The sequence below is a fragment of the Sinocyclocheilus rhinocerous genome, unplaced genomic scaffold (genome assembly GCF_001515625.1).
Source record: "Sinocyclocheilus rhinocerous isolate Xijiao unplaced genomic scaffold, SAMN03320098_v1.1 scaffold1169, whole genome shotgun sequence".
In the NCBI taxonomy this organism is placed as follows: domain Eukaryota; kingdom Metazoa; phylum Chordata; class Actinopteri; order Cypriniformes; family Cyprinidae; genus Sinocyclocheilus; species Sinocyclocheilus rhinocerous.
The window spans coordinates 448,468-462,791 of NW_015650322.1; the positions used below are offsets into that span (position 1 = coordinate 448,468).

The window sequence follows — 14,324 nt, forward strand, 5'->3', positions numbered from 1 at the left end:
AATACAGTACCATCATCACTTGTGGGGAAAGGCTATTGTTGATTATCTTAAAGGGATTGTTCACCCAAAATGCAAATTCTTTCATCATTCACTAACCCTGATGTCGTTTCAAATCTGTGTGATATATTTTCTCTCTGCACAACACAAAATATATTTTGAACAATGTCTCAAGGCTTTTTGGTCCATACAAAGAAAGCCAATGGGGTCCAATCCAATGTTGATGTTTTTGGACCCCACTGACTTTGACTGTATGGACAAAAACAGTTCTTCAAAATATCTTCTTTTGTGTTCTATAGAGAGAAAAAAGTCACAGGTTTGGAACAGCATGAGGATGAGTAAATGATGACAGAATTAGCATTTTTGGGTGAACTAGCCTGCATATTTGCTGTCAGTATAATCTGAGAAAGGTTGTAAGGAGAAGAAAGCAAAATGAGTATTTAAAATTAAAAATCTGCACTATTGCACAATTATTTAAGAATACAGGTATTTCAGATGTTAAAAAAGCTTAAAATAAGTCACTTCATCTATAGGTACGGTGTGGAGCAGTGTGTATGATATTGTTTCTTAAAGTGTTGTGTAACAAATCAAAAGTAAATACTCTAATCCTTGTGTCCATGACACTTCCAAGAATTCTCTTTTTTGCAAAGCCTGTTCATGACATCATAATTGTTGGTCATCTCCTGACAGAACCAGCACAGAAAAGCTAATGAACTCCCAGCCATGGACTGCTGCCATACAACTGAACCAGAGGACTGAGGATGTGGCGTGAGCTTGGTTTGGTTGAGCGTCCTGTACAGTTCTAGAGAACGAGGCTGATAATGATTAACCCATATTTGCAGTCTCTCAGGAATGCCACCAACTACAACCTTGGAAAGAGAATCTGAATGCAAAAGAGGATGCCACATTTTTGTTTGAGAGGACAAATAGTTTTTAAAGTTAAATACACTGGAATGAATCTGCAGATCTGAGTTGTGGAACACGCTAAAACAAAGCCCCATTCACATTTAATGGTGCATCTGTGCCATTGTTATGTCTGATAAGTTGCCTCATAGGAGACAGGGGATTTCACTTGTTTTTTCTTTTATGTTCCATCTCGGCTCTGAAATTGCACAGCCTAGTGTAAAAGCCAGCATATGCAGCAGATTACACAAGCTATTACTGCCACTCTGCCCTCAAAAGAAGAAGGAGCCGTTTTTTCAAGGACTAGACAAAGTAATGAGTTTGCAACTTACTGCCTTCATATTTATTTCACTTTACTCCTAAGGAATGAAATCTGTGCATCTAGATGAATGTATATTTCTCCAGTCATCACAGTCCGTTCAGGGAAATGAAAGTAAAAGAAATATACTGTGATATCCGTACATTAATATGCAGCATGTGAGGGAAATCTGAGAACCTGGATATACAGAACAATGAAAGAAATTTCAGGGCTGTTTAATGAAGTCCTTGGACCTCTCAGATTAAATTTTTTTTAGCATTTTTTAACTCTTTCCAGGGAGCACACAACCAAACCAAGCTCTCCTTACTCCCTTCTGGGTTTCAAACCTATCCAAAACAGTTTACACAACATCTCCCTTTAGCCTTCAGAAAAGCAGCCACTCATGTAGCTTATGGGTGTTCATCACTTCAAGATACTGTCGGCCCTCGAAAGAACACAAAGTGCAGGACTGCTGGTGCCTCACCTGTTAGCTTACAATTAGCATTTAAATCAGTCCTCAGTCTCTTTTTAATCAGGGGTCAGAGAGCAGACTTTCTGTAGGGGTATTCAGGTTTGCTGGGTGACCTGCGGTCTCGGGCACCCAACCCTCCCTCGTCTCCAGACCCAACGTTCGCTCCTAAGCTCAGCCCCATTCCTTCTGGAGCAGGCCGGCGGCCCATGGGCCATTCCTCATACTGTTCTGTGGAGGGGCCAAGCCCACAGGTGAGGTCCGTCTCATTTATGGGCCATGACCTCTGCACAGCTTGTGCAACGCCCCCTTGTGAGACGATTGCCAAGTCTAGTCTCTGCGGAGGCTGTTCCAGCACATCCAGGCGGAGGGATTCTGAAGCCTCGGAGTAGGACGGAGGTGGTGCTCCACCTCCTGCCTGACGGCCGTGGATATAGAGGTCCGGTCCGCTGTAGGGAGGCACATGACGGCCTGGGAACTCGTAGAGATCTGGGAAGTCAGGCTGTGGGCCCTCAGGCTTGGGTTCGGCTGCGTGCCGCTTACGGGAAGAGTGCGGGTGACGACTAGAGTAGCTGTGGGAGATGGGAGGAGCTGTAGAAAGGTGAGGGTGAGCTTCGTGACTCTCCACCTCCATGGAGACCTCCGGAAGGCGCCGCTCCTTCAGGGTCATTGCCGAAACACCCATAGCGATGTCCGGCATGAACTCGTTGATAACAGGCTCCATGTTCTGCTAGAATAAATTAGATAATAAGCATTTACATTAAATGCATTCTTTATCAAAACTCAATTCAATTCACTTGAATTTATTTAGACAAAATAATATAGAATAGCTTCTCAGTGCAGTTCATAACCAAATCCTACAAAAATCTACACATTTCACATGAATTAAAAAAAAACATTATACAAAATAAATTAAAAAGATAATATAAATTAATATAAAATTATAATGAGAATAATATATTGGTATTAATCACCATTTGCTTGTCAGGATGAAGATTCCTCCCCCCCTGTGCATTAGTGCAGTCTGGGGGCAGGGGCTTGGCTCCTGGTGGGTAGACTGGGCTACCCATCTTGGAAGAGGGCTGCCTGTGAAGGAGTGCATAATTGCAGGGGTAGGAGAAAGATCTGGAGGGAGGTTGGGTGGGGACCCGAGGTCTCCAGCCCGTTTTATACTGCTGCTGGCTATGGCCCGGGGTGGTCGGGGGATGATAGGGTGGAGGAGGAGGTGGCAGAGGGGGGTGGAAGCCCACCAGAGCCTCCAGGTCAGTGAACATGCTCTCCACAGCTGGTGTACTGTTGACCCGGCAGCGACCTGACTGCCGTAAGGCCAGGACGGGACTCTCGTCTCCAAAACGCTCCTCAGGAAAGAATTTGTGCGGATTCTGAAACACAGCAACATGTACAGGGTTTCTACAGGATTTTATAAGCTCAAATTTAAGACTTTTTAAGACCTTTTTAAGACCTGCACAAATAAAATTAATACCATATGAGCGGGGTAGGGCAATGTCTATAGTAATTAAACTGTAAAATTACTATAAAAAGCATGATTTACAGTTCAGATACAAGTTTTTTTTACAAAAACAAAAAGTTTTATAAAATGATACACTTCACTTTTCAGCCTTTCTCAGGAAAGAATTTGTGCGGATTCTGAAACAGCAACATGTACAGGGTTTCTACAGGATTTTATAAGCTCAAATTTAAGACTTTTTAAGACCTTTTTAAGACCTGCACAAATAAAATTAATACCATATGAGCGGGGTAGGGCAATGTCTATAGTAATTAAACTGTAAAATTACTATAAAAAGCATGATTTACAGTTCAGATACAAGTTTTTTTTACAAAAACAAAAAGTTTTATAAAATGATACACTTCACTTTTCAGCCTTTAAATAATTTTTAATAAAATGGATGCGTCAAAAGTATTAATTGTTCTATTAATTTAAACTATTATTATCAATAAATTATTATATTAATTAAATAACAAATACATTTTACTGTTTAGATTTTTATAATGAATTATCTTCTTATCGATCCACCAGTTCACATTTACAGCTCTGTGTGTTTGCAGGGTAAAAACATGGGTCGATTTTCACATTGGTCAGAACAAAAACAACCCCAATACTATGTTCCTGCAATATACCGGAGGCTGCAGGACCGCAGTACTAGGACAGCATTTCTACTAGGACCCTTTTTTGTGACAGTGCCATCTAGCCAATTCTATTCCAACAGAGGAGACCTGATTCAAACATCAAACAAACAGATGCAAAGACTAGATTCATGGAAACTATTCATTTTTTTTATCTTTCCATCTTATTTTTTATCTAAGAGCTGGCGTGAACTTAAGTGTGTGAGGTAATGTCAGCAATCTCCATTTAGCCTATTTAGCTGTGCAAAACAGTTCACTGTGCTGCTGGATGTTGTAAACTAGTATTTGTATTCAAATTATTTTAAATGTATTAATGTACTAATAAACACATTAATTTGTACCGCAATTGTTTTACCATTTACTGCACTTTGTTAAGTGGGTCACACATCAGACGTGAAGTGCTGCGCAGCGGCTAATGAATACATTAGAACAATAATTAAATGTAGGACAATAATTATTATAATAATTAAGTGTATTCAATTAAACAACTACATACAGTGGGGAAAATATTTATTTGATCCCCTGCTGATTTTGTAAGTTTGCCCACTTACAAAGAAATGAAGGGTCTGTAATTTTTATGTTAGGTTTATTTTAACGTATAGAGACAGAATATCAACCAAAAAATCCAGAAAAAACACATTATATAAAGGTTAGAAATTGATTTGCATTTCAATGAGTGAAATAAGTATTTGATCCCCAAGCAAAATTCTAACCTTTATATAATGTTTTTTTTTCTGGATTCTGGTTGATATTCTGTTTATATCCGTTAAAATAAACCTACCATAAAAATTACAAACCCTTCATTTATTTGCAAGTGGGCAAACTTACAAATACAGCAGGGGATCAAATAAATATTTTCCCCACTATAATTCCTTAAAAATAATAATATACAGAATTGAATAGCAAGTGCTATAGAATAGTATGAACTGCTAATACATAAATTCATAAAAAAAAAAAATAAATAAATAAAGGGTCCTAGAAATGCGGTCCTGAAACTGCAGCCTCCGGTGTTGCAGAAATACCCTACTCCAATAAAACAGGCTTATTGAAAATGCACATTCATTCTCTACCAGCAGGAGGCGCTTTCGGAACGGCAGAAATATAACTGTTTCCCCGGTAACAGCAGAACACAAAGCACAGCACTGGACTTGAAACTTGTAGTGCTCATGTTTATTTAATGAAATTGCCTTTTGAAGTTTAATCGTCAAATTAAGCCATATCGCAATTCTGGTCTTTCCGTCCCCAAATTTAAGACCTCCTGAAATCAGAATTAAGACTTTCATGTACAATTTAAGACTTTTTATGGCCTTAAATTTGATACAACTAAATTTAAGACTTTTTAAGGACCCGCGGGAACCCTGATGTAATTGTGAGGACATGCTTGTGCTAGACATGCTTCAAAAATGAGACTTAATAGGTTGTCTGGTATGCTAAAGAGGTTTTGACTCCTTCCAAGCTATCCAGCATAAGTTCACTGGTTACTTAATGGTGAGGACAAGAAGATATCACAGCAGTTCAAGAACTCAGGGAATTTCTAAACCAAGGGCATAGTAATTGGAGAAACATGCTAGTCAAAACAACATGGAGTGATGCAGAGGTATATGAATGCAGTTGTTCCCATCCAAATTTTTTTCAGACTGCAAGTACACACTGCATTCTCAGTAAACTATAGTTGACATTCACGTAAAAGGAACGTCTTTTAATTTTTTTTATTTGGATGTGAAGTGACTGTGACAAGTCGGTTTTGACATGAAATAATTACAGTAGAAATGTGAGTGTATTCTCCTGCCATCACAATAATAAATTACGTTAAAATATATTAAAATACAAAGTTATTTTAAATAGTTTTTACTGTATTTTTATCAAATAAATGCAGCCTTGCTGAGGCATAAGAGACCAGACTGTTGTATGATAGTGTATATATACACATACACACACACTTATACAGATATTTGCAATGCATTGAAGGAGTGTTCAAATCGGAATAACTAAATTCTCTCTTTTTAATATATATTTTTTTATTTGAACAAAATCAGTATGAGTGCCTGCAATCACTGGAAAATAAATTGTATTCATCAAAGGCCGAGGTAATACTAACTGACATGAAAGTCAGAGAGAAATTCACGGTAGCAATAGCAACACTTGTCAGTCTCCACGCAAACAGGATGTGCTGGGTTACCTGTAGGAGTTCTGCAGCCCCGTCAGGTAGGCCAAACTCTCGAAGCACACGGATCTGCAGCTCGTAGCTGACTGTGGCGCCCTCACCACAGTTCAGAGCATATGCTCGCTGCACCTGGTCTGTGTGACGCAGCTCCTGCAGCCTACGGATCATTTCCTTCACTACTGCCAACCTGGGCACTGAAAGACAGGGTGATAAAAGGAAAACAGATGACTCATTTAATGTGCAAATACAAATGAATAAGCCCATCAGTTAACAATATTACATAGTTGATAAATAACATTAATACAAGATGGGTATATAAGACAAAAAAAAATAAGAGGGCTTTTTTTTAAATTGGTGTTGAATTGTTTTATATAACACCCACAGGATCACAAAGCTTGCCAACATACAAGGCCAATGTTCCCACTCACATAATATATACCTAAAAAAAACACTGAATTGCTTCTTGCAATAGAATAGCAAAATTAACTTGAGAAAACAATGTCTCTTGGTTTGATTTCACGACTACATCTAGATTAGGACATGATCTACTTGGCCTCTGTGAACTAAATCTCAATCTTTCTAAAATGACTTGATAAAACGAGTTAGATTCACAAACACCACAATCATGTATAAACAAGTATTTTATATGGATATATAGTGCCTAGTTTTGAAGACTGGCTGAAACAATACATCATTACAAGGCATGAATGAGCGCTTAACCCACCTGGTATCTCGTTAGCAACCACAGACGGCGGAGCCGTCTGGCTGCCAGCCATTTGCTGGTGGTTGATCATGTGACAACACTGGGGGACGGCACTGTTTACCATGTAGAGTGTGTCGGGTACATTGGACATGCGAACCATGCGAAGCCTAACCAGGTCAGTCTGCTCAACCATCATCTCCTCCAAAACCACCTGGAGGAAAACACAAAGTTAAATGCAAGTCATAAAATGAAAAGAGTGTAGCTAATAACTGCACTAAGGTTATTCCATAAACAAAGTGCCTTTTCAAAAAGATTTGATTCACATTCTACAAATTTATAAAATGTAAAAAAGTACTTCTTTTTTTTTAACGTTGTATTTTAAAGAATTCAAATACATAGAGATAGTTAATTAAAAGGTGTATCATTTAAGTTAATTTTTCTTTTAATCACCTTTTCTGCCTTCACTAGTGCATTGTAATGTTACAGTTAACCACCCAGCTGTACGTGAGGTGAGGAAGAGCATCCTACCTTGGCCTCCTCCACATAAGGAGAAAATAACCGTGGGCGAACATAAATTCCAGCACTCTTCTGCCGGAGCCAGGCATTGGCTTTGCCTCCCTCCGCTGTGGGCAGCATGTCAGAGGGAGGGGTGCTGATCAGACCCCTCTTCATCTGTTAAAAGCAGAGGAAAAGTCTTTACAGATACTTGAGAAGAGCGATCTAGAAGAACGATGGAAAGATGATGTAATTTGCTGGAGCATTAGCACATTGGGGTTTCTGTTTTCTGACTCTCTAGCAAATTATATCCTGAGCAGTAGTGTGAATCAGAGTATGTACCCATTCAAACATCAATCAATATCACCATTTTTGTCATTTTTATTCAGCGTGTGCTGTACAGAAAAACATGTTACCCATTTGGCTTGATGTGGCATGACAAATTTCTGTGCATTTTACAGACTAAAGGGTACTTAAAGGTCAGTTTCATGTTCATTCATTAACATTCATAGCTGGTATGTAAGCATATTCACAGAATGATGCTAAACAGTTCATTTCAAGACTGGTAAAAAAATAATAGAACAAATATAGGATTAAACAATACTCTTTTCTATATTCTCTTTGAGGCTTTGCCTTAATAAAAGAGTAACATTGTGAAATATTGTTACATTTTAAAATAGCTGTTTTCTATTTTAATTATTTCAAAATGTAATTTATTCCTGTAATGGCAAAGCTCAATTTTCAGCAGCCATTACTCTAGTATCAGTGTCACATGATCCTTCAGAAATCATTCTAATATGCTGATTTGCTGCTGGACAAACATTTCTTATTATAATCAACATTGAAAACAGTCGTGCTGCTTAATATTTGTGTAAAAAGCATGAACCACTTTTTTCAGGATTCTTTCATGCATTGAAATGTCAAAAGAACAGCATTTAGTTAAAAAAATATTTTGTATTATTATAAATGTCTTTACTGTCACTTTTCCAATCAATGAAATATTTAAAGACTTTAAAAAAATCTTACTGACCCCGAATATTTCAAAAGAACTGCAAACTTCAATAAAGACAAGCTGCATGGAGCTAAAAAGCAATTCTTGCTCAAAATCTAGTGTGACTACCCCTTAATATTCCAGTTTAAACTGTACAAACCAAAAGACATACACATTAAACAGAAGACACAAAAACACACTCACAGTGTCGGAGAGGACCTCACTGTTTGTTGGTAATATGTGCTCAGTTCTGACAAAAGGCAGCAGTGGAGAGAGAATCTCTTTAAGCTCTTCCAGGTCCAGATCCCTTCTTTTCACGCCACGTTTATTCACACTATGTGCGGTACCACTTAACAGGTTAGGCTCTGTGGAACACACAGAAACACACTGTTTCAAACACATACACACAAGAATTTGAGTTGGAGGAAACGGTGGCCAAACTTTTCTAGCCCACAATATAGATTAGACAAAGATGGGTGGGAGGGTGTGTGCTTCCAGAGGATTAGCAGTATCACCATGCAGTTCCTGACCGCAGCCGTGCCCTTGAGCGAGGAATTTAAGCTCCTCTGCTCTAGGGATGCTGCACAGCATTGGACCTTGAATTACTATCTACACCTCAGACAGCAAATCAGTATCTTGTATAAAGATTGTTAATGACAAAATGAAGGTGAATAGGTGCATTGCTGTTTCCCTTTACAATGTGTTCTGGGGAAAAGCAACAGGGCTCTACGCTTACTTTTCTTTTTAGGAGCGCTTGTGCTCCTAATTTAAAAAATTTAGGAGCACGGTCAAAAATTTAGGAGCACCTTCTAATCAGTAATCAAAAATTCTGATAAAAAATTAAATGGTCTATTACGAGGTGATATTTGACTCCTGGAGCACCTTCTAATCAGTAATCAAAAATTCTGATAAAAAAATTAACCTTCCCATTACGAGGTGATATTTGACTCCTTAAAGTGATTTATAGGGAATTTTGTTTTTACCTTTGTAATGGCATTTTTCTAACTTTATTGAAAGTATGTCATCTTTTATGTCAAAATCAAAAAAATATATTTATAAGCTTTTTAACTTTTCTAATTAAAACAACAGAATAAAAACAAGTAGAATAAGAAGTAGAATAAGAATAAGTTACCAATCAAATGAAATCAGTACTTAAGAAATACATTTGTGCTACAGAGATGGCACAAAAGAACACACAAGTGGCTTGTATGTGTATTTTCAGATGTTTAATGAGGCTCAGAGGTCGCATGAGTGTAATTAATTTCATAAATTCATGTTGAGGTTAATGTTTTAAATGTAAAATTTTGAATATAGAAATGATTTAAATAAAAAAAATACTTAAAAAATTAAACTAAAACTGCCAGCAGGTGGCGTCAAGTTGAATCATTCATTCAATTGATTCGTTCGAACGGCTGAATCATTCAGGAACGAACAATCAGAAATCGTGCAGAAATTGTGCACCAGCTATAAACGTTCAAGATAGTGGTAGTCTGGGAGAGTATATTTGATTCTGTTGGATACACAGAGCAATTGCAGACCCAGGTCTGGAGCCGCCAGCAATATGCTACGCTTCTGTATTACAAAGCACTTGGCCTGATTTCTCAGAGCTGAGCCAGTCATAGTCATTACTAGACATTAGGAGGATTGGGGAATAAATCATTAGACTGGCATAGTTCAGAACACCATCTATAGCAAGAGGTGGAAACGGACAAATTCAGCGGCACAGAAAAAAAAGTTAATCCCAGAGAAAAGTATGTGTGTCTGTGAAGATGATGGAGGAATAGTTCAGACAAAAATTAAAATCCTGACATTTCTTTGTCACCTTCATGTCAGTCCAAACCTGCATGACTTTCTTTCATCCGTGGAACACAAAAGAAGTAGTTTAGCAGAATATGTGAGCTGCTCTTTTCCATACAATGAAGGTGGATGTGGACCACAGGCTATCATGCTCCCAAAAGCACCATAAATATAGTCAATATGACTTGTGCACTACAATTCAGGTTAAAATATACCACAAGTCAAACGGACCATATTTAAGATTTGTATATAAACACTTTTTTGTTTAATGAAAAAACAACATAAGGTTTAGAACAACATGAGGGTGAGTAAATAAATGACAGATTTTTTTCATTTTTGGATGAACTATTCCTTTAATGTGCATCTAGAGACATATCAGTGTCTGCGTGTGATACCTCTATCGGCCATCCTCCTGATGAGCTGGTGTTCACCCCACTTTACAACATACTTGAGGATGTCCTGTTCACTGGCCTGTGAAGAGCGGAGAAGAACAGTACCAGTTTATGTTACTGAATTTAGTCAGTGCTGCAAGGCTGAAGAAGAGAAGCTTAAAGATGGCACATTTAATACAACAGGACGATATAGAATGGAAAAACAGGATATATAAAACCAATGTATTTCATAACAGCGGGTCCTGCAGGTGCCAGGTAAAACCTCAGCAAAATGATTTTTCTATCTTATCTTACTGAGAATATTGCACAGCCAAAATCTCATTTTATTCATCGTCAGAAGCTGATCCAGGTTTAATGGACACAGATTAACCCTCAAACTAAATTAATTTTTTTATATCAAGGTGGCTACACTTTCTTAAATTTTATTTTTTGGGCCTTTTGCCTTTTATAGTAGTAGAGTGCAGACCTGAAATTAGGGGCGAGAGAGAGAGTAAACAGGATTTAGACGTGACCTACAGCTCTTATATGTCTTGCTAAGCCCAAATATTAATAATAATAATAATAATACATTACATTACATTTACATTTAGCCATTTAGCAGATGCTTTTATCCAAAGCGACTTACATAATAATTACAATAATAATAATAATAATAATAAATTAATAATAACAATAATTTTTATTCAGAAGGATTTACAAATTAATCAATCAGACTTATTCGTTAACTAACTGAAAATGAATGACAAGTTTTACTCAAGCTCTAGACAATAGCTAATGAAATAATGCAGAAATGAGCGTAACTAGAAAAAATCCATGAAAAATGAATCAATCAGTTAATGCCCCTTTTTTTAGCATATATAAAAACAACATTCTAGTCTCTGTTAATGTTTGTTTACAAATTCTGTCACTACAGGGATTAGATAATTTCAACAGGTTTGACCCAGGCTAGAGTTAATGAAGACTTGTAAACGAAGAAAAGCTAGCACACACAGGGCTCCAGACAAAAAAATCAATTAAGGAGTCATTGGCTCCTATAAGAAACAAAATTAGGCACCAAATTATTTTTTTAAGTGCCACAGAATAAACTTTTTTTTTTAACATTAACATTTCAGTCATATTGTCATGTGTTTATGTCTCATCTTTTCTTGTCTTTATCAGCATTTTAATCCATCTTGTAGATATCTGGGAACTAAGGTTCATTAAAGTGGGAACTAAATGCCTTTTCCAACTTGAGAACTATATATAGTCACAAAGAATTGTTTATTACACAGAGTCTGTGCCAATATCGCGGACCATAGTTATATCAGCATCACTTGGCCATTGAGTGAAGTTTGGGCTCCTCCTCAATGCATCCTATAAATGTTGTCATATGTCTTGCATACATCCAGTCTGTTCTTCTTCATTAGTAACATGCAATTATAGGAAGTGTTGAATTTTATCTATAGCTCCTTGCATTCTCTCTTATGTAGACAACAGGTTAAGTAAAAATTTGAATAAGCAATATAGTGCATAAATTAAGCAAAATGCTCCTCTTTATAGTTTTTTTTATAGTATATAATTTTTTATAGTATATATATTTATAGTATATAATTTTTTCTAGCTGACTAATGAGCTTATGGACGCTGAATGGTTATTCTGAGGTAAATGCATTGTTACGTGGCATTGTTTACAAGCTTTACTCGTTTTCCGCAGTTTGAAACGCTGAATGAGCGATTACATGACATTTCAGAACGTTGTACTGTAGGCCATCTTATAATATACCTTTTGATGTTCATTCATGTTTATTTCGTACTATAGTAGTAAAGAGAAAGATATGATGGGTTCATGTGCCACTTGAACTGAGGCGCTAAAGCGATCACTCATGCCACATTAAAGAGTGCCAAAATTGTATTTATTGTTTGAATTTCGTTATGAATTGGGTCAAAATTTAAAGCTGATACTTTGTTTATTAAAATGTAACAGAGCACAAAGCTTGTTGCGATTATTGGACGGCAAGTGCACTACAAATATTATGAAGTTCAAGCATTTACAGAACACAGCATATCTTGATAAGCCATATCAGTATCGATTTTAAACGAGAATTGTTAATGATATTACTAATATCCTCACAGCTGACAGCTTTACCTGTTGTAGTGTGTTCAAGTTGTGCAAAAAATAGACACTGCTTTTCTGTAATTTTACTTCGCACGTCTCATGCTGCCACAACTGGAGCTGCTTTTAGCAGGTGTGCCGTCAACGCTGTGTTTTTTCCACTAAAACTTTGATGCACAGCTTCTCAGTTTATTACATTGACATAACAAAAGATGTGATTGCAAAACAAGCAGGAAAAAATGCATTACATGCAAATTTTTAAGTCATAACATGTAAATGTATTTAGCTGCCAGTGGCGATCCCAGCAAAAACTTCATTCGCAAATTAATATTTTTGGTCGCAAATGCGCCCGTTTTAGGCGCAGTCTGAAGCCCTGCACACAGGAGTGTGAAGGCGCAAACAGATTGTGTGCCAGGCCAAATTCCAGATGGGGTTACAGCTCTCTATATAAGCTCACAAAGGAGACTTAAGAGGGTCATCTGATACAGCTGACTCATTTGTCTAAAAACAAAAGCAGGTGACCTTTAAGAAAAGGGAGCCCTGATCAACAGAGATCGATAAACAGACTGCTACTGACACTCTGCTGTCTGAAACGGATAGGCCTGAAGCCCTGCAATGATTGTGGACTGAAATCAACAAATTTCCCAATAGTGCAATATGATTCAGTAACCCTGAATTACCACTAGGGTTGGGTATCGTTTGGCCAAATCGATACTTTTACAACGGTTCCGGTGCCTAAACGGTGCCTGAACCGATACTTATTAAAAAATAAATAAATAAAAATTCCTCAAAAAATTATGGATTGGCCATTAGCACTATAAACACACAATGTCTGTTTCATTTATACTGACTAACCGATGTATTCTTTTTAAAGTAGCCTATGGAACATATTTTCTGCTTCATTCTGTGGCAAGAAGCCACATCAGATCACAGAAGAAAGCATTTGACTGGTGTTGTGGAGTAAAAAGGTTATAATGTTCTCTTTTGTTGGACAACAGGTTTAGAAATGTGAATACAAGGGAAGTTTAGCTTTAGGCATTTTATTTTAAGCATGTTTAGCTTAGTTAACGGAAGGCTACCTGCTGCCATCAGAGCAAGTGTAATTACTGCATTCACGCGCTCCTCGGATGCTCTCATTTCATCGAGTTGTGCTTTTAAGTCAGAATGTGAAAAAACAACATGGACACTCTCGTTACCACAAAGATGTGTTGGATTTGTATTATTAGAGCTTTCCGACTTGAGTTCACGTGCATTTTCTCAGTCGAGAAATTATTTTTCACATGAGGTGCCAGTGATGATGCTTCTTACGTCCGTTTCGGAGAACCAGAGGACAAATATTTCAATCGATCGCTCAGGCATGGCACCGAAATCTGCGTTCGGATTCGGTTCTAGTACATACCGGTTACATAGGTAACGGTGCCATATTGGTACCGGGTTTCGGGTTATAATTTATTTTTGTTAATTTAATTTAATTTAATATTTTTATTATTAACAATTAATGGCTTATTCTGAATGGCCATCACTGGAAAAAGATTCTTTTAAGAGTTAACTGGGAAAAAAAGCATGCATGAACTTGTGCTCTTCTGTAAACAAGTTCGTCCTGAAGACTGTTTTACTAGATTTATTTGTAATGGCAGAAAGTGAACAAATGGTATTACTTGCTGTCAGCATCTTTAACGTTGGATTACCTTGGTTATGGTACTGTTAAAATTTCACCAATTTGGATCACAGAAGGAAAATTCTCAAGAGCCAACCAAAACACACAATGGAGCGCACACAAATGAAAGGAAATCCCAACCTTGCAACTATATTCTGAAGCGTTCAGCCAGTGACTTTGATGACATTTCACAAAATCAGAGAAAAGGTGGAGGACAGGTCT

General features: G+C 37.3%; 1 protein-coding gene across 3 annotated transcripts in view; it reads right to left on the reverse strand.

The window, feature by feature from the left end:
• Nucleotides 1-319: 319 nt before the first annotated feature.
• The window catches only part of LOC107711654 (BTB/POZ domain-containing protein 7-like), an 81,968-nt gene continuing 67,963 nt past the window's right edge, over nt 320-14,324 (reverse strand). For 2 of the 3 annotated variants that reach the window (XM_016516666.1, XM_016516665.1), the window contains 7 exons: nt 10,358-10,433; nt 8,370-8,530; nt 7,208-7,351; nt 6,701-6,890; nt 5,992-6,170; nt 2,642-3,049; nt 320-2,397 (listed from right to left, as the gene is read on the reverse strand). In XM_016516666.1, coding sequence (XP_016372152.1) covers nt 1,738-2,397; nt 2,642-3,049; nt 5,992-6,170; nt 6,701-6,890; nt 7,208-7,351; nt 8,370-8,530; nt 10,358-10,433 — 1,818 coding nt within the window. In that variant the 3' untranslated portion in view covers nt 320-1,737. The remainder of the gene's footprint in view (nt 2,398-2,641; nt 3,050-5,991; nt 6,171-6,700; nt 6,891-7,207; nt 7,352-8,369; nt 8,531-10,357; nt 10,434-14,324) is intronic. The other variant, XM_016516668.1, reaches the window with a different exon arrangement.